We start from the raw sequence: 20,546 nt of genomic DNA on the forward strand, positions 1-20,546 counted from the left end.
CTGCAGAAAAATTGGGTTGCGATATCGCCACTAGGATCGTTTCTAGGAGCAACGGTTGCACTTTCCCATATACACATACGTATGTATGATACCTCGTCTAATACAATATTTACCGATTCTTCGCTGGCACTGGCATGCGCCGCCTGTTCCGCGAGCGCGTTCACCACTGCGTTTATCGTTTTTGATTCGCTGCCAAGATCCTCCTCCCGGTGCGCGACCAAGTTAGGATTCTTACCGATTTTGTTTAACCTATAAGGAGAAGCATAATTAAGCGTAGGGAATGTCGCACATCGCACAACCATTGATAATCCACATTTGCTTACCAAACGTTTAGCTGAACAGGTCTTTGTTCTGTGACGCTATACAAAATTATGACTTACGTGCGATTAGCACTTATCGAATAGCTTACTTGCACCGCTAAACGTTTCAATGTGACATATAGAACTGGATAAATAAAAATCCAACAGTTTTGTAACAGTCTCCACGGGATATCGTCGATGTTTAAACGATCGATGTCTACTATTATATCTTACTATTATAATGCATCTTGAAAGTATATTATTACGGATAACGTCGACCTCCCGTGGAACCGTCGCACAACCAAAAGTGCAACTGATTTATAACGTATGTTGCGAAAAATTATGAATACAACATTACCATGTAGTGAATGTGTCGAGAGTGTAGAAGTATTTTGTTTTGATTGAGAAATCTTTCAATGTTTTTTTTTTCTTTTTCTTCTTTCTTTGTCTTCTTCTTTCTTTTTTTGTCTTTTTTCATTTTTTCGTTTTGTTTTTTGTTTTTTTTCCTTTACTTTAGAGAGTAATCGAAAGTACTCGATATCATATACGTTCGTGTAAAATTCGAATAACGCAATAATGCAATAATGTAATTTCGCGAAAAAGTGTGTTTGTTCCGGGAATACTCATTGAACTCTCTCAACTCATTTTAATTGTATACGTCAAAGTTAGTGCGCTTTTTCGTTATTAATCGATCACAAATCCTCCCCCCATTTCTGCACTGTCTCTTTACAATCAATCCAACAAATAGATTTCGCGTCGTTAAATGTAAACGATATACAGCGTATTGGAAAACGCATTATTTCATAAAGTGTATATCGTAAAGTTTTCAGTGTTTTGTGTAAATAAGAAGCAATCGCGTTGGTACAGCACATACGAAATTTTGATAGTAAATTATAACGAACGAAAAGAAAAATAGAGAGAAAGCAAAAGAAAAATAAAGAGAGCAAAAGATAAATATAGATATAGGTCGGGGGGGATATAGAAAGAGAATATTCGAGATAAAAAGATCTTCGAGTTCGAAGGGAACAACGACGACGAGAAAAAATAAAAGATTAAAAAAAAAAAGAAAAGAAAATAAAAAAAAAGGGGGGGAAAAAAGTAAAAATCAACCGTGAAAAGCTGTACGCATGTGAGAACGATTATGATTCGACGGTAAACGATGAAATAGTATTACTGATTGAACTGGACAGTACATAATGTTCGAAAAGAAAGTAATGAAAGTGGGATTGATGATTGACACCTATTAGCACACCAACTCGATAGAACAAACCTAACCAAAGTTTATACCTCTCGGCGGCAACGCTCTCCATGGTTCTACGCATAAGTGGATACTGATCCAATACGGCGTTGAAATGATCCACCGAGAGGCTGAAGAGATTGCAATAGGTCTCCGCTCTGACCGAGGCCACTCTCCTTGCGTTCGTCAGCAAACAAATTTCGCCAAAGTAAGATCCGTCTGACAAGGAAGTCGCCACTTCGCCGTTCGCCATAACTATATCGACTATGCCTTCCTGTATGAAGTACATTTTCGAGCCGATGGTACCTTCCTTTATAATGATGTCACCTAAAAAAGAACAAAAAGGAAAAGAGTATCACGATGAAATATCCTCCGTTTGTTCGCGGTTGTGGTTGATACGTGAGAGACGGTCATGGTCGAAGCTGGAATAGTCGATCGATACCTGGTTGGAAGACCTCGTATCTCAATTTGGTGACCACATCCGAGACAAAGTTTGAATCGGCGTTTGCAAAAAATGGCACGGAGGCGACGAGCGATCTGCAGTTGTAGTTTATTACATCCTAGTCGACGAGAATGCATACGTGTTAATAAATTTTATTATCTTATTATGTTCTACGCGTACGTCGCGTAGAATATTTCATCAGGAAATATACTGCGCTACGCTGTGAATACGTGTCACAAAACGAAAACCAAAAAAAAAAAAAAAGAAGAAAGAAAAAAGCAAAGGAAAACAGCTTTCGTACTTCTCTCAGCTTCTCCGACAGTTCGCCAAGTATTAATTCCTCGTCGAAAAATTTCCCTTGGTATCGATGTTCGAAGTATTCGGTAATTCTCTGCCTCATTTCCCGCGGTAGTTTGCGATAGGCCATGTATTCTTCCACTTGTTTCACCTATATGAAAGGAAGAAAATGAGTGCGAGCCCACTTTCAAATACGTGAAACCGGATTCGAACGACCTAATTACCTTTTCACGGTATTGTCTTCTCGAGGAATCGAGAGACTGAATGAGATTCGTCGCGTGTCCCAGGAATAGCGCGTAACAAGTAGCGCCGCTGATCATACTGAGCATCGTAAGCCACATGTCCGTTAACGATTGCGGTGGGAATCTGCCGTAACCTATGCACAACATATGCGACATCGCTTTGAAGAGGGCCCAGGAATATTGCTCGAGCCAAAACGAGTCCTGCAAAAGTTTTCCTTCGAGTATTCCAGGCAACTCGACTCGGTATTGCCTACTCGTCATTTCACTTGCATTTAATCGATCTAAATTTGATAGCTAGCTATCTACGGATATTTGAAGAAGTAGAGATGGGAGGATGGAAATCACCCTGGGACTCACTTGCAATTCGTTAATGGCGACCCACGAATTACTGGGAAATCCTTGAAGCATGGGTACCAGAAATTGCAAACAGCCACTCCAGTGGCCGATCAGTAGCATCATGCAGATCAGGTTAAAAATCCGCATAAACACCGACGCCATATTCAGGAACTGTCAACAACAACGACAAAGCTTTATTCTCGTACCGATTCGTGCTCGTAGAAAAGTTGTCAGGCTTCTTTTTCTTTTTTCTCTCTTTTTTTTTTTTTTTTGTAGTTAAGACTTTTCTCATCGATACGAAGCTCCTTTCTCTTGCGTAGTGTACAGCAAACAAGCGAGTGTTGCACGTAGAACGCCTCAGGATTCGAATACGTGTTTTTTTTCTTTTTTTTTCTTTTTTTGTTGTTGATTTTCTCTATTAGTTCATTCATATTGATCAATGTGAAAAAAGGTACGAAATAAACTCTACTTGAGAAATTAGTCATTGAGGTCCGACAAAAAGCTTTCAAAGATCGACGTTGAAGACGATACTCGAAGATATATTAGAAACGATTCGTCAGACCTTAATGGCATCGATTCGAGGCAAAAAGTATATTTTTCTCTCGAACTTTGAAGAGTTTTTCGCTGCACGCCCTATCGACATTTTTTGTTTCTTGTTAAAGTAAAAGCATGCTACATTAAAAGATACGCATCACGTGGCACACAAGAGAATAATTCAATATAACTAACACGTTGATAATAATAATAATTTGTTCTACTAATGCTCTCTAACAAAACAATATCAATCATTTGCAATGTTTGCTCAAGATTCTCAGACCGCTTATGCGCCCGATTACGATCGACACGATCTTCTTTGTAAATACTTGTGTGTGTGTGTGTGTGTGTGTGTGTGCGCGCGCGCGCGTGTGTGTATGAATGTGTGTATGCATATGTGTCTTTCAACGAGCATCGCTAGCTCGATACAAAAATCGGCTAGTTGCTAACGTAATAATAAAAATGGAAGCTAGGAAAGCGCAGAGATCGTAGATCGTTAAGCTCTCCGTTCTCATTCTCATTCGAGTAACAGGGAGTATTATGACGACACATTAAAAAGCATAACGAATAATGAATAATACCAAAAGGAAAAATAAAAAAGGAAATAAAAACGTCCAGTCGCAAAATCATAAATCAGTCTCAAAGCTCATTGTTATGCAAAACAAATAATCCATATCAAGCAAATAATACATATATATGATCTACTTATCGTACGTTCTTTTAAATCGAATCTATAAATCAACGAGACGCTATATAGTTTGTTCGTTTACTTTTGGTTTTTCTTTCTTTTTCCTTGGTTTTCTTTTTTTTTTGTTTCTGTTCCAGCGTAACTGTGAATCGATCGAAGCGAAAGAAAGGCGCTTCGTTGAAAAGAAAAATCGAAATCCGTTTGGTCTATCGCGCTTGAAAAAGCAGCCCGTTCGCGATAGGTCTACGAGAGACAGAGAGAACTCTCTGCGCTTTGTAAATAACATACATAAAAAGCTGTAATCCATCCACGTAGCGTTCACGTTAATTCCTCGGTATGTCGTTAATTAACGTTTCGTGTTACGTGGGTAGGAACCATCGAGGAGGACTTCACGTCTAGGGCTGACGTAACTACCGAGTGCTATCGTTGGATAAAGACGAATTGCTTTTTATCAATCGAGATCTACGTAAGTACGTCTCGGAGTGTCGCTTTCTGTTCGTCATAAATATTTTTTATATTTATTAGATGTACATCTCGATAATCAATATATATATATATATATTTTTTTGAGAATACGCGACGTGAACGCAAATTTGCCGAGGAGGACGAACTCTCGCGACACTCCCCTCTTCCTCCTTATCCCGTTTCGCTATTATCTATCGCTATATTTAACAAAATCGACTTTAGCTACGGAAATGGCGAAGAATCAAGCTCGTTAATACGGAACCGGCGATATCTCGTAGCGGGATCAAGCGCACTGGTCTGACAATCTAATGCGACAAAAACGATTACGATTACTTGCTAATGTCTATTGGGCATCGTGGTAATAGTCCATGGCTGATAGTCAACGTATTGTCGTTACGCCTACGGGTACGGGTAGTAAAAAACAGGGTGATAGAAACTTACTGCTAAGTCACAAATACTTCCATACATTACCTGCTCTACGGAACACAATAAACAACGTAAGTACATATACCATACGTTGTATTTATTAATAGCTACGCTCACCATCTATATACGTACATACACACATATATGTGTGTGCGTGTGTGTGTGTATGTATGTATACGTGCACTTCTTTTCTTTTTTCATCTGCTTTATATCTTTATTTCACATTCTTGTTATTCCGTGATATTTATTCTCGACGATGGTGGAAGAAAAATAACAAAGAAAAAAAGAAAAAGAAGAAATATACGGTTAACATATAGGTACATGTACGTACGCGCGGGCGCACACGAAATTACATATACATATGTATGCGTGTATGTGTGTATATATATATAACTCGAGTCTCTCTCTATACGTATATATATATATGTATGTATATATATGTACATATATATATGTATGTATATATATCACATATGTATCGTAACTCAACATCAACCTTCTTTTCTACTAGACAATCACAAGTTCAGTAAAGGTGAAAGCGTTTGTTTATTCACGATAATACGTCAAATGAACGATTATCGTTCTGATGGTCAGTATTGTATATAGTAATAACGCTGGCATGTAATATGGCAACAACATACACAAACGAACGAAAGGTACGCAACGAATTAAAAAATACAACGAGAAAACGACCAACAAAGAATTCATTTGCGGGATAGGGTGATGGGGGCTACGTGCCGTCCGTCTCGGACAGTTTAAGCAACGAGGAAAAAATATAAAAAAGAGAGAGAAAAAGAAAACCAAGAAAAAGGAGGAGAAGAAAAAGAAGAAGAAGAAGAAGGGAAATCGGATGGAGCGAGATAAAAAGAAAAATAGGAAAGAAAAAGAAATGGTAAAGAAAAACGAACGAAAAACGAAAGGAAAACAGAAAGAGTAAAATCGGATTCAAAGAAAAAGAAGAAAAAGAAAATAGAAAAGAGGAACGAGAGAAAGAGAAAAAGAGAGATAGAGAGAGAGAGAGAGAGAGAGAGAGAGAGATAGCGAGAAAGAGAAAGAGAGAGAGAGAGAGAGAGAGAGAGAGAGGAAGAAAGAGTAAGAGAAAGAGAAAGAGAGATAGGAGCAAAGAAGAGAGAAAAATAAGGTGAAAAGAAAAATTGGACAAACAGTTGATTTAAAATGATAATCAATTAAGCGCGAAAAGCCAAGCTTGAAAGCGAGGAAAGCGTTATTTCTCTTTATCGTCTTTTTTCTTTTCTTTTTATCATTTTTCAATTAAAAAAGGCATACAGAGAGAGAGACAGCTATTCGAATTACAAGAAGGATTATATCGATAAAGTGCGATTGTCTTATGCCGAAAAAGCAGTCGAGTGGTCGAGAAGAGGAGAAGGTTCTTGGGGGACCGTGAGGTGGGCTGAGGGTGGAGTGGGGGGAGGGTGGGTGAGGAATCGTTCGCAGAGCAGCGGCAGGGGTAGCAAGCTCTCTACTTTCAAACATTGCGCCCTAATTCAGATTTTCTTTCCTTTCCGTGATATCCATTTTTTTCAAGTTCTCTCTCCTCTAATAACGATAATATAACAATGCGCCTCGCATATGTATGTATGTAGATAGGTATTTATGTATGTATGTATGCATGTTGTATGTATGTATGTATATATGTATGTATATATGTATGTATGTATATATATATATAAAAGGCATTGGCATTGTATATGCGCGATTTGCAAGAAAGCGACAGAGAGGGACGCCCAATCACGTGCACTCGTTATTAAGGATCGTGCACACCGTCTAGCGATCAAAAGCGTTTTGAAGAAAGTGCCTTGTGGGTGGGTAGAGGGGGTGGCTGGGGTTTGGGGGTGATAGGAGCGATAGGAAGACTCGTACGAGAGTGACTAAGGATACGTTCTTTCGACTTACGATCGATCGGGAGAGATTTGGTTTGGCTCGAAGGGGGTGGGTGGGGTATAGAGAGATAGAGAGAGAGAGAGACAGAGAGAGAAGAGAGAAAGAGAGAGAGAGAGAGAGAGAGAGAGAGAGAGAAGGGACGCGCAACTTTCGACGATCGGCGTGGAGGATAATCGTCGATCGACGGACACCTGAATGAAATATAATCAAAAAAGAAAATTGAGGAGACGTTTGAGGGCAGGGTAGGAGGTGGCTTTTAAGGATAAATTCGAGCTTAGATCGAATCTCGAAAATCACACACATATTGCTCATCGTCAAGCTCGTCGTTTGGATTCGTTGTGTCGCCGTCATCGTCGCTAAGTCTAAAGTCCAAAGACAAAGTTGCTTATCTACTCGCGCATTAACGATCGGTCGTACAGGTATATAACTTTCTCATCGCTAGGCGGGTGCCGATGGTGAGTGTAATACAAAGCATGGCCTATATTTGCTGCGGGTAATATGTAATGTATAATGCGGCGGAAAGTAAAAGCGAATGTTTGTAAGTATAAACCAACGAGCCAATCAGCGTACAGCTCCGCCATTGCCTCCGTAACCAACGTTCCTAATTTGCAAGGAATCGATAGACCGAAGATTGGCGTAGATTTCGAACGGTCAAAGTACAATATAACAGAGCAGGTAACTTTGCGGCTCTCTTCTTGTACTTTTCCTCGATAGCTGCTGCGTTCGAGCAGCAAAAAGAAATGAGAGTTTATCGAAAGAAAGAAAAAAAAGAAAGAAAGAAAGAAAGAAAGGAATAAATAAAGAAAGAAAGAAAAAGAGAGAGAAAAAAAGGAAAACAGAAAAAGAGATTTTGCGCCATTTGCGTGACGCCATCGATTCGAAAGACAAGAGAATTGGTTCGAGGCGGGAACGATTGCAGTAAAGCTAACTCGCTTATCCTGTTCATTCGCCAGTCTCGACGTAACTCGACGTATCTATGTATGTATGTATGCACGTAGAATACATAAACGTAACGTCGTTGATAAAATAACGAAAGCGAACACATCGTTCTATCGACTCTCATGAAACTGGGTACGGGAATTAATCTGAGGTCGATTCGCGAACGAATCGAATGGACTCGAGCTCGCGCATTCGTTAGGGCGAGTTACCTTAAAAATAAGGTCGCTTTTGCTGAAACCGGACTTCTTTTTACTCATATTGTCAGAACTTAGGCGCCCCCTCCGCTCAGTGCGTTTTTTTTGTAGGTTCTGCAATATCTAGAAACAAAAGAAAGCCGGGACATAGCAAGACATAGTAAGTAAAGGACAGGTAATAGAAGTTTATATAGAAAAAGAAGAAGAGAGTGTATAGAGAGAGAAAGAGAGAGAGAAAAAGAGACAGAGAGAGAGAGAGAGAGAGATTAGAAAGATAAGTATAGTTAGAAGAGAAAGAGAGAGAGAGAGAGAGAGAGAGAGAGAGAGAGAGAAGGTAAGAAGAGAAAAGAAGAGAAGAGAAGAGAAGAGAAGAGAAGAGAAGAAAGTTAGAAAGTAAGAAGGAAAGAACTCGACGTGGATAAAGAGATCGGGTATATTAGTATCGAAAGACATTTTTTTTGTGTAAGACAATGAGGAAGGCAAAGATGGAAGAAAACAAGTGGAGCAAGTTTATAGACAAAGAAACGTATCCCTTCTTTTTTTTCCATTTACATTTAAGAAAAAGAAAATTTCCATGTATTTCAGTAGATGATATATCAAATGTAAAAGAGAGCTTGTGAGTGGCTCGTGATAGATACTACAGATAGAAATTTGGAAATTAATTAATTCTTTTTCTTTTTACTAGGATTATACCTTCGTCATTAATTTTTCTTTTCTTTTTTTTTGTGTTTGTCTTTTCTTTTTTGTGTTTTCTTTTTTTTTGCAGGTAGCTTTTTTCTCGTCTTTTTTCCTTTTTTGTTTTTTGTTCTCTTGTTATCCGGAAATATCCGTCGCTAGGCAAAGCGCTGGAAGCACCCGATAATTATTTAAACGTGGCCGAAGCCAATGAAATTTAATTATCTTGCTCGATTCGTCGTACGACACGATCGATATAGGGAGGGAAAATTGATAAAAGCTCCATACTCTTCTCATACACTGCTGCAGCCTTAAAACGCATAGAAAAATATAAAATTCAAGTTGGAACGGTGATGATATCTTAGCCGTTAAGTTTTCACTTCTTCTCGTCTCTCTAGATCTAGATCTCTTTTTTTCTCTTCGCTTACTATCGATTAATCCGATCGGTCGACATCACCGATCCCGCTTATGGCAGATGCGTGTCGGACGAAGGATGGGCGTATGATGGATCTTCGAGCAAAAAACAATAGTTTCTGGCGAGTGGATAAGAATGGATGGTACAAGTTGACCGTAGTGAGAAAAAGAGAGAGATAGAGAAAAATTGATGATTTACAGCATTAGTAATCAAGAACCAATAAGCCATTCGTTAGTAAAAAAAAGCTTTCTCGATTCAGCAGACGCGCAAGCGTTAAAGCCACGATTCCTTCGTTAAAAGCTTGGATTATGCCTCGATGAGTTAGTCAGTAATAAGAATATAATTATAGCAAAAAACACAACAATATTCTCGCGTGACCATCGTTAGGACTTTTTCAACAGAAGAAGATTACAAAAAAAGAAAAAAAAAGAAGAAGAAGAAGAAGAAGAAAGAAATGAATATATAAAAAAAAAATAAAAACAAAGAAAAAAGATAAACAAAGAGGCTGACACATCCTCGCTCGACTTTTCTCTATTCCGTGTCTTCTCTTTTATGGTACGTTCGAATGACGAATAAAATCGATCGATGATATTTCAATGACGTGACGAAGAAATAAATAATAGAAAATTCAGATCGAAGAGTCCACTCGCCCATGACGACACTGTTGGTGAATATACGAGGAAACTATAAAATAATAAAGAAAAATGATTTAGAGAAAAGTAAATTACTTGAGAAACTTACTGTCTTAAATCATTGGATTGACGCTTATGGTCAACTTGTACGTTGCGAATCTCGTTATTAGATTCGTATAGAAAACGTTACCGTAGTTTTCTACGTATGTAGATCTTGGCTGCGAGATTGGAAAATCGTCGCGCGCAACTGTGTGCGCGGATCGTTGCATAAAAATAAAATGGATACACGCACATACACATACATATATGTGTATACATGCGTGGACATGACAAACGTGCAATGTGTTTATATACGTGTTTCCTCTTAGTTTTAGCGTTAGAGAGCGTACACAACACACGCACACACACGAGCGCGCGGGTTGGGCGCGCGCGCGCGCGCCAGCACATACACACAAGCGCACGCGCACGAACCGCGAACGTACACGCGCACACAGATACATCGTTTCTGGCGACGTTGATACGTGTGCGTGTAGCATTCTTAAAGGGACCGAATGCGATTAATCATCGTCTATGATCTGTCATTTTTTCGCATCGCCCGTGAGTTATCGCCTTTTAATGTTCGCGCCTCTGAGCGTCCATTTAATGCGGTTGTTTTAACACACGGTTCGATGAGCAAGCAACAAATTGCACTTGTAACCATAATACTACTCGCTCGTAGTAGTAGTTCTCTTCTTCTTCTCTCGCGCGTTTACTAGAATAACTCATGCGAATTTCAAAAAAAGTTGCATAAACAGTGACGAGTATAGGAGGTTATATATCGAATTGACGATCTATGAAGTAAACAATTACAACTAAATATATGTATATAGATCTCTAACCTTCTTCTACACGTAAATAAGTAAGTAAATAAGTACCTGCTACTATGTCGTAAAGTAAAAGGAGAGTCGACGATTATTTTGGAAAATTGGATATGACGTCTAGCATAACACGTACGGGAGATACAGATATGCGGGATTATATATTTCTTTTGTTATTGGACTCGGTCGTGTGCAAGAGAGAAGAACGACATAGAAAGGATCGACGGACACGACCGTTTCATTTTCTCCCGGGGGAAAGATGCTGGAAGATGCGAGAAGAGTAAGGAGAGAATAAGGAAGAATAAATAAGAAGAGAAAAAGAGGAAAAAGGTGTATGGGCGTCGGCCTAAGAGGAAAGATGGGAAAAACCGAAGAACGAAGGCACATCTTGTCCCGTCCGTGCGTTCTCTTTTCCGTGTCCAGGCGGAAGGAAAACGCCGCGGATGAAAACATATATATATATATACATATATATACACGGTGTATGTATATAGTATACATATTGATACGTATAATAAGAAATTTTCTTCTTCTCTATCTCAGGCATCTAAAAACACGAGGAAAAACTGCAAGCAACGGATGATCAAAACGTAACTCGGAAATCAGCCGTATGGCTCGAACGGGTTTGGATCGGATCGGAGAATGAGAGAGACAGAGGGAGAGGGAGAGAGAGGAGAAGACGAAGGACAGGTGGAAAAAAAGGAAAAGAAACGTAAAAGAGAGATAGAGAGAAAATGAATGGAAATGGGGACACACACTGAACACGGGCACATTGCCAAAAAATCTCGGGCAAATAGGATTAATATACACCTAACACACACACCAACCACACACAGCACAGGCAGACCTACGGTCAGACCAATCAACTTTCTTGTCTCTTTAGAGTAACCCGTGTCGAATACCATACGGATTGAGGAGCCAGAATATAAACCATTGTCTTTCTCCTTTTGTTCGGATTCTTTTCTCTCGTCGCTTCCTTCGTTATTAGAGTCGAGATAACGCGTCTCGTCGTCCGTCTCTAAGCGGTGTCATCGCGATTACCTTTTTTTTTCTCTCTTTTATCTTCTTTTTTTTCCTTTTCCTTCCACGATCTCGATCATTATTCCTGATTATCACCGTCCTCTATATTTACGTACGTGTATCTCTTTCTCCATCTCCGTATATCATTCTTCCAATCTTTTTATCTACCTCTGCTTTTTTCCGTTTCTTAACCATAATTCTACACCATGATATCGAGAAGAACAGTCATCGCGCGATTCGATCTGTATAATGCATTTACTATAAAGACACGAACACGTGCACGCGTATCTCAATCACGTGGATGCTCTTTGCGAAAAAAAAAAGAAAGAAAAAAGAAGAAACGACGAAAGACTCAAGATTACTTTTCGAAATCAATTTGTCGTATAATGTACATGCTCGCGTTTATATCTCGCTCGTCGCGCGACTGAATTATCCAGGATTAAGAAAGATACACGGTGGTAATCAAGATCGTAAACGTTTTTAAGCCGGATCGTCGTCGAATTCGTCGTTTTTCTTATATCGGATGTGTCAAGCTAATGGTCGACCTTGATTCGCCGGTATTCGGCAGGGTTTACCCCGTATTAACTATTTCAATTCAAAACTCGAATGAATGCCTAGCAAGAAACGTAAATTTGAAGAAAAATTCTTAGAAAATCAGTTCAAACGTCATACCAAACCGTTCTCAGGGATTTTCACAAAGGAACTAGCTCTAGTCGTGTTAAACATCGACACAATATGTTGTTACACGGTTCTCGATCGTCTTTAGGCCAAACACATCCAACGTAATTTTCTTTTAGAAACGTACGCGTCCTTTCGACGAATCAGGAATGATTAGGAATTTAACGAGTCTCGGGAAGAAAAGAACACTTCAACTTGGATGTGTCGTAGCTAAAGGCGTCTAATACCGAAACTCGAAAGAACACACGGCAAACTATTGTTTATGCATATACCCCTATTAGGGAGAAGTAACGAACTGAAAAGCAAAACACGACAATATTAAACAATGGCAATCGTAACGTTAAAAAGTAACAGGTGAAGAGGGCTTTGAATAACGATATGGTAACGATAATAATAATAGGAACGAAACGATAATAATCAACGTTAACAAAGGTTGTAATAATAACGATCTAGCAAAATATACATTATATATATAAACGTATATATATATATGTATATACATATATTTATATGCAAATACGTATATAAATATATGCAAAGTATATATATCTATATATATATATATATATTTATACGAAGAAACATTAAGTTTGAAGTTAACGAACGCTTCAATCAAGAAAGGGCATTTGGCCTTGGTTTCGGGATTACTAGGCAGGCACACCTTGCTGGTTCGGTCTGGTTGGGGCGGTGTCGCCCGACGCTCGTAGTGCCTCTCCGGCTGTTGATAAAGGGGGATCTGCAAACCCATTCGGAAACGTGTTCTCGCAATGCGCCTAGGAGTAGGACGACTTGTATAATTGTTCTCGTTATCTGGTTTCGACGTGTATGTGCGTGCGTGTAAGAGACAGAGGAATATTTCGAGCTTCTTTCTTTTCTTTGCTTCTTACAGGGGGGGGGGGCTTTTTTGTCAATTTTTTTCTCTTTTTTTTTTTCTAAGCGCGAATCGTAGATATAAGAAAACAATATTAATATATACATATATCGATAAAACTCGTTGTACGGATGCGAATCAGTGACGACAAAAATTGTGCCGTTCGGCGGTCTCTTTCTCGACAAAAAAAAAAAAATAATAAAAGAAAAAAAAAGAAAAAGAAAAAAATTAGGAACGTTCGATCTATGTCGAAAATGATTACCGATACGTCGTTTGCCTTTGATCTTTATATCTCGCTATTGTACGACTTTGATAATTTTTTTATTTCACCCAACATGTACCTATTCTTTCTAAAAGTAATACGTTTGATATTCGTATCGTAAAGTCTCCTTTTCATTTTTATTTTTTTACTTTTCGTCGGTTTATTTTACCGTACCGTAGCCAATGGGTCGATAAAACGTTTACCTAATTCGAAGTAGGATAACGCGATATCTTATTCGAGTATCGAATAGAAGAGAAAAGAGAGGTAAAAGCAGAGGGGAGGCAATAGGATATATAAAACGTAAGCGCAATAACATTTAGAATAAATAACAGACTGCTCCCCGATTCGACGAAAAGCCTGATTGATTCGTTGGTCTGTTCGCTGCGTCACGGTACACTCTACGGGCAGAACACAATAAGGAAAAACGTAAAGTTCCATAAATATATCCTCCATTAAAACGTATATATTAAATCGATCAACGATTTATAGTACGTTACACGATACCGCACGAGAGTTTTCACACGATCGATTATAAGATAAAAATTCTTTTTTTAACTTTATATATTTTTCTCCACGATATGATAAAGAGACGTTGAAATCTTTATCTATTATTGGATAATGTTAGCTCCATAAAAACGGAACATGCTCTCTTCGTTTTTGCCTGCCGATCGGTTATCTACCAGGTTGGTAGAAACGTGTCGCGCTTTTTCTTCGTCGTCTTCTTCTTTTTTTTTTATATCTTTAATTTTTTTCCGTTTTCTTTTCCTGTTTGTTTGTTTATTTTTTTGTCTTTTTTTCCTTTTTAAACTGAAATCATATTACTCGATCGAATTGGATTTCGATGGATGAACTCAACGTTCGTTGAATTTATTCTCTAAAGAGTAATGTCAAAAAAAGAAAAAGAAAGGTAATTTGTTATATACGAAAGATAAAAAGTAAGATAATATTTTGCACGTTTTTAGAAATCGACATTGTCCCCCACCAACCTGACGATATCGATCTCATTAACGTAATTCTTTCTTATTTTCGGGCAAGGTGAATCCATTGGACTTTATATATAGGTATATTATTAGGTGAGATATATATATCGAAGAAATGATAATAATAATAATAATAATAATAATAATAATAATAATAATAATAATAACAACAACAACAACAAAAAGATACTTATTCGTCGAAAGAGTTAATGTACATGTGATCAACGGGTTCGCCTTGCATTTATCGTTTATGGTTAAGCAAATTACCTGTTACCTTGTATCAGGTAAGGTCGCTCATAAATATCGGAATCGATCCAAATATAAGTTCGTTTAGCAAATAACGAATTAATAACGACGATAAGGTCTCGACAAGAAATTTCAAATTTTTCACGTCTGCGCGATAATTAAGGCGAGCAAAAAAAAAATAAATTAAACCGATCGAATTACAGACAGAAATATAATTTATATTACAGTAAATGAGAATTATCACGCGTAAAATCATAATCGCGTAAATTTTAGATTTGCGAAGAGACAAATTTATCGAAAAATTCTTGTCACGTTTTTATTCCACTCTCTCTCTCTCTCTCTCTCTCTCTCTCTCGTTCTTTCGCTCTCTCTCTCTCTCTCTCCCTCTTTTTATCTTATTTGTTTTCTCTCTCCCCTTCCCCTCCCTCTTTCCCTCTCTACTTTCATAACCGCGATGACGATTCTTTTCGTAATTGTCATTTCCGAGAATTGGTAATGACGTAAACGGAGCACGAACTTTACCTTGGATCGAGTCACTTTTTATAATTGGTAAATGGCGACGTTTTGAGACGTTGACTTTATACAAGGGACATCTTATGTGTATAGATATACATATATATACATATACATATACATATACATATATATATATATATAAATAAAAAAAAGTAAGTGATCGAGAAACGATGCCATATATAATAATAAACGATAAAACACTCACATAGACCTCTTCCCATTGTGAGACATACCGCACCAGTCTTGACAAGCGTAGTAACCTAACGAGTGATAACAGTTTTGCAAGCCTGAGGATCCTGAGAGCACGTCCAGCATGCAGGATCTGGAAGGACTCACTGAAGTCCTGAAACTAAAAGTCCATCGATCGTGATCCTTCTTTCTTCTTTCCTCGAAAATTCGTATTTGGTTCGTGTGAACGTAAACGAGAAAAAAAGAGGGATGGAGAGGAAGAGAGAGAGAGCAAATTAAAAATAGCTTATTACTTACTTGATTAAATATGAGGAAAATATAGTCTAGCGGTATGGATGAGATGAGGTCGAGAAAGAACCAAGTCCTGAGGTAGTGTTTTGCGATTAACTTGGGATCCAATATCACTTGTTCGGCGTTATCTTGCTGCATTATACCTGCATGACAAAAATGAAGAAGGAAATCGATTCACGTTGTATTTTTCTCTCTCTCCCTACAATTTTTTTTTTCGTTCCTTTTTATTTTTCTTCTTCCTTAATTACACTCGACTGAAAAATAAAAGCAACGACGTGATCTCGATTTGAAAATCATAACGGAGCCTTTGATTGCGCGTACCCTACGACCAATTTAATTAGCCTTTGAGAGCAGTATCGTCGTCGTTGTCGTCGTCGTCGTCGTCGTCGTCGTCGTCGTCGTTGTCGTCGTCGTCGTTGACATCGTCGTCGAGCCGTGATCGTCCGACGATGATAACCTCAACGAGATACGAAAACGCGGACTCCGACAATAATCTGGATCAAGAATTTATAACAATTGCGAATCGACGCCGAGCGCGTACACAGCTTGATGCGCACATACGTAACGTTTTCCATCGGTGTCAGGCTCGTGACCTAATTCCGCCCTTGTACCAACTCGAACGTGGTTCAAATTAATCCCTGTGCAATAACGAAATGTCAAGGAGTTGCCGTAGTTGGAATCAGTGACGTTCTCTCGACTTGCTAGACAATAACATCGTTGTATATTGCACTTAAGAGAAGCACCCCCACCCCCGATTCGACGATGGCCAGAGCCGCAGGTGGCGCCTAAGACGATCCTCTCCTTTGCTCTCTTGGCCCCTTCGAGATATCGATAACTCTTTGACGTGCCAACTATCGCGATACGGATCACCCAATACGTGTAAATCATTGGAAAAGTCAAACTTCTTCGACCCTTTCGCAAAGTTCGACCCGTCGATGTAACTGTTAGGAGAAACGATTCTGGTACTTACCGGTCCTAAAGTTTACGACGATGTCTATGAGGAATATAGTGTCGGAAAGGCAGTTGAAGGCTATCCACCTAGTGCTTAGGTCGTCATTGAAAAAACTAATGGCAACTGGCAGAATTATCAAATTAGCAACCAGAAGGAGGAGCATGCAGAGGTCCCAGTAAAATCTGAAATCAGAGATAAGTATCGTTGGTGTCAGCGTTATTTCATTTCCCTTCGCTTCGCGATTATCTCGACGAGCGAGCCAATTTTGGATTAAGTCCGAAGAGGAAGGAAGTTGGAAAGAAGGCCGTGATCTTGTCGAGCGAGAAAAGGAAGAATTTCTCTCTCTCTCTCTCTCTCTCTCTCTCTCTCTCTCTCTCTCTCTCTCTCTCTCTCTCGTGATAAAAGCCAATTTCTGAAAGTTCAGCTTTAATCAGTTCGATTCTGGTCCTACCGACAGCATTGGCCCACTTTTCCAACTAATAACGTTGCTACATCGGCACCGATACGAATAGGTATATGTATGTACGTGCTCGTGGCGTGCTTGTTGGAAGCTCGATACATGGGTGCCCTCGCGTGTAATATTCACAAACGAACAATGTTTTTCGGTTATGTCCTGTCATCCGAATTCTACGGAGAGGATCTATTGCGGTTTTGATAATGAAGAGGCACAATAAGTGCATACACACGAACGCATTCATCCACTCGCCCGCACATACACGCATACGCGCTCGCACACGTACGTACGTATATGTGTATACACCTAATTATTTTGGAATTACATTTAAAATCCAGAAGCACGGTAGTAGTGTGCTCCTTTATGAAACACATCGAGAGGGTAAGGCGAGTTTGTGCACGGCTTTCGTGCACTTGGAAGTACTCGAAACTTTGAGAGCTCCGTCAACTCGTTGAAGCCGACACACTCGTGGAACGAAGAGTGCGTGAGTTGATGCGTACAACGCTGGGGCACGTGCCCGACACCTCTTGCGTTGAAAATAAAAATGCTCGTACATATATGCAATATGTATATTAATTAACGCTCGCTCTCTTTCTCTATCCCCCTTTTAATAAGTAACGATGTCGGAGAACTCGTCAAAATGGTAGAAGAAAAAAAAAACTGCGAGAGAAGAGAGGAAAATTATTCTAATCGTATTCGAAGGCGAATGCTCCGCTCGTATTCTCCTCGTGGTATAAACTGACCTAAAAGCCCGAAAAGATTACGCCTTAACCGTAGAATGATACCTTACTTGAAATTTATGAGCCTCTCTAACGAGCACGCTTCCCTGGATGCTGTGACTACGACCCTTTCGGGAATTCCTGACAATTTATCGGCTTCGTAGCCTTCGCGAATATGCTTTTTTACTTGACGTCGTCTCTTTCCTTTTTCCTCCCTCTCTCTCTCTCTCTCTCTCTCTCTCTCTCTCTCTCTGTTTTCATGCTTTTTTTCTTAGAAACTCACACGTTTATTTTTACCCTCTCATTAAGTTTTACCGCCTCTTCGACGAAAGGATCAACGTGCGATAAAAAAATAGCCCATCGATGTAGCAACGTCGTACTATACTTTGCATATTATATAGATAGTATACCTAACGATTGCACGTTTATATAAATCGCAACGGAGTTACATACAGAGACTCGATGAATTTTTTAGTATGCACTTTACCGAATGAGAATTCATACGCCCACTCGCGTACCTATATCCGGATAACCAGGTATATGTACAACGGAAACAGATTATTTTAAGGGATGTTTCTATTCTCGTACGTCTTCTATAAAAGGGAGTCGTTAAAAGCGATACGAATTACGAGAGTTCTTATTATCGTTATCGTGGATTAAAGCCGAAAGCACAACTAGGCGGTTTACGATCGAACGGTTATGAGAGTAGACGAACAGTTCTCCTATCCGTTTCGGATAACGTCCCAAAGAGACATCGAACTAGATAGTCGGTCCTGTTAACGGCTGTCAACCGAACGTAGGCGTGCTCTAACAAAGATTCGTAGGTGAATTCAAAGGTGAATTCGTATGTGCGTCTCGTACAACGTATGCCATTACATCGATTAGCAAGGATCACCATGAAACAGTGGCCGTACCACACTCGACTGCATACACGTGTACTCGAACAATACGCGGGGTCGTCCATTGTCTGACAGAGGATGCTGACATAACCAGAAGCACGACCATTAATTTTATAGACTCAACACGCGTGCTCTCGAGTAAGCAGTATCGTAACCCGCGAGAATAAGCCGAAAACTTTCCGCTTCCTTTCCTTTCCAATCGTTCGTACTACTACGAGAGGATTCGTGGCAAACTTTACGGGGGATTACCCTTCGACAAATAACCGAGTTGGAAGAGAAAAGCCGAATTTAAAGATAAGAGAGTATTTTTATTACGGGGTAGATCTTTGCTAAGCGGTGTAGTCTCTTTGCGTGTTTGCGCGGAGTCCCGCTAAATTCTATTATCGGATTATGAGGGTAATCCGATTAATTGGAAAAGACATTTGATCGTATAATGATAGGTACTCATCTATTATCGAGAAGAAGAACGAAAGGCGTTAAGGAAGGAGATCGAATGAGATAGGAAAATCGCGTTCTATGTATGCGCGTAGATATAGGTAATATTCGACGTGCGATGGCTCTGCTGGAACCGTGTGTCGCTGTTGGCCTAGTATCAGCTGTAAGAATGATCTCAGAATAATCATCTGATTAAGCCAGAGGCTACTGTGTCAGTGCGGACACGTTGCCGAGTCGGTACGTGATCGCTCGCGTACTCGTGTGCTATGTGTACACACCTATTGTACGCGTCGATGCTTCCCCTTGTCGAACGATTCGTGTATATGTACATATGTGTGCGCGTGTGTGTACATTATACACACACACACATATATATATATATATGAATTCAATTTTTTGCTTTCTCAAACGTCCTTCGATTTTTCTATCAATTTTTATTAGAAAGAAGGATATCGAAGAAGGTTGGACCTTCTAAATCCTGTCAAATGGATTCGTCAGAAGAACGTCTCTCTCTCTCTCTCTCTCTCTCTCTCTCTCTCTCTAAAACGATAACGGAGATTGCCTTTAGATAGGCGAGAACATATATGAGATGCGTTATACACGCGTCTCGTATCAACGTATGCATGTACGCGTGCTTCGTGTACCCGCGCATTCCCTCGGGTCAATTAAGACATCTAGTAGCTATTCTACTATGTCCGACAATGCTGCGGCCATATTAGGTACGATACGACGTTAACCAAATGTATACGTTTAACTTATCTCTTACGTTCAAAGTTTTTCAATCGAATTCCAAAGAATCGACGGAAAGATCGATTCTTCGAAAACAAAGATCGTCGAAGAAAAAATATCAATTGCCTCGGATAGATATAATGGACTTAACGTTAGGGATGGAAAATGGCGGTCACGGGGAGAACATCGAGATCGCTTTTCCTTATCAATTATTTCCTTTAATGGAAGCATCCCATTTTCCTCGTGGTTTTGTCCATAACGAAAACTGGAAGGGAATTTAACGAGGCGCAATAACGAGCCGTTTCGATCGGCTTCTCGTTAGACGTTACGAGCAAATGTACGTAGAAAAGAGAGTCTGGTCTTTCTCTTTCTCTTTCTCTCTCTCTCTCTCTCTCTCTCTCTCTCTCTCTCTCTCTTTCTCTCGTACATTTCTGCACTACGTGAAAATAATCGTGCCTTTTTATTGTATCTCGTCGTATTCTTTCCTCTATTTGTCGCTCGCTCGCTCGCTCGATAGCTAGTTAACTAGCCGGTCAGCTAGCTGTTTCATCGTAAAATTTCTTATTTTTTGTCGTAGGAAATAAAAGAGATAAACGGTCGACCACAGGGAAAAATTGTTTCGTCGTTCGCTCGACGCTTTTCCCGATCGAGAACTTTGCATCCAATCAAAGCCATCACGTGAACAGCTATTACATAAGAGGACTAAACGGGCTCTGCGCACGGGT

At 39.5% G+C, this 20,546-nt stretch overlaps 1 protein-coding gene across 17 annotated transcripts in view; it reads right to left on the reverse strand.

Annotated features, from left to right (window-relative positions):
* The window catches only part of LOC127062933 (potassium/sodium hyperpolarization-activated cyclic nucleotide-gated channel 3), a 68,421-nt gene that overhangs the window by 10,569 nt on the left and 37,306 nt on the right, over positions 1–20,546 (reverse strand). For 6 of the 17 annotated variants that reach the window (XM_050991939.1, XM_050991938.1, XM_050991944.1 and 3 more), the window contains 11 exons: positions 16,604–16,767; positions 15,640–15,776; positions 15,359–15,502; positions 12,940–13,014; positions 8,017–8,124; positions 2,875–3,024; positions 2,500–2,718; positions 2,280–2,426; positions 1,979–2,096; positions 1,575–1,863; positions 114–249 (listed from right to left, as the gene is read on the reverse strand). In XM_050991939.1, coding sequence (XP_050847896.1) covers positions 114–249; positions 1,575–1,863; positions 1,979–2,096; positions 2,280–2,426; positions 2,500–2,718; positions 2,875–3,024; positions 8,017–8,124; positions 12,940–13,014; positions 15,359–15,502; positions 15,640–15,776; positions 16,604–16,767 — 1,687 coding nt within the window. Of the gene's footprint in view, positions 1–113; positions 250–1,574; positions 1,864–1,978; positions 2,097–2,279; positions 2,427–2,499; positions 2,719–2,874; positions 3,025–8,016; positions 8,125–12,883; positions 13,089–13,168; positions 14,286–15,358; positions 15,503–15,639; positions 15,777–16,603; positions 16,768–20,546 lie in introns of those variants that run through there. The other 11 variants (XM_050991941.1, XM_050991943.1, XM_050991946.1 and 8 more) reach the window with 11 other exon arrangements.

Source organism: Vespula vulgaris, chromosome 4, assembly GCF_905475345.1.
Source record: "Vespula vulgaris chromosome 4, iyVesVulg1.1, whole genome shotgun sequence".
Taxonomy (NCBI): domain Eukaryota; kingdom Metazoa; phylum Arthropoda; class Insecta; order Hymenoptera; family Vespidae; genus Vespula; species Vespula vulgaris.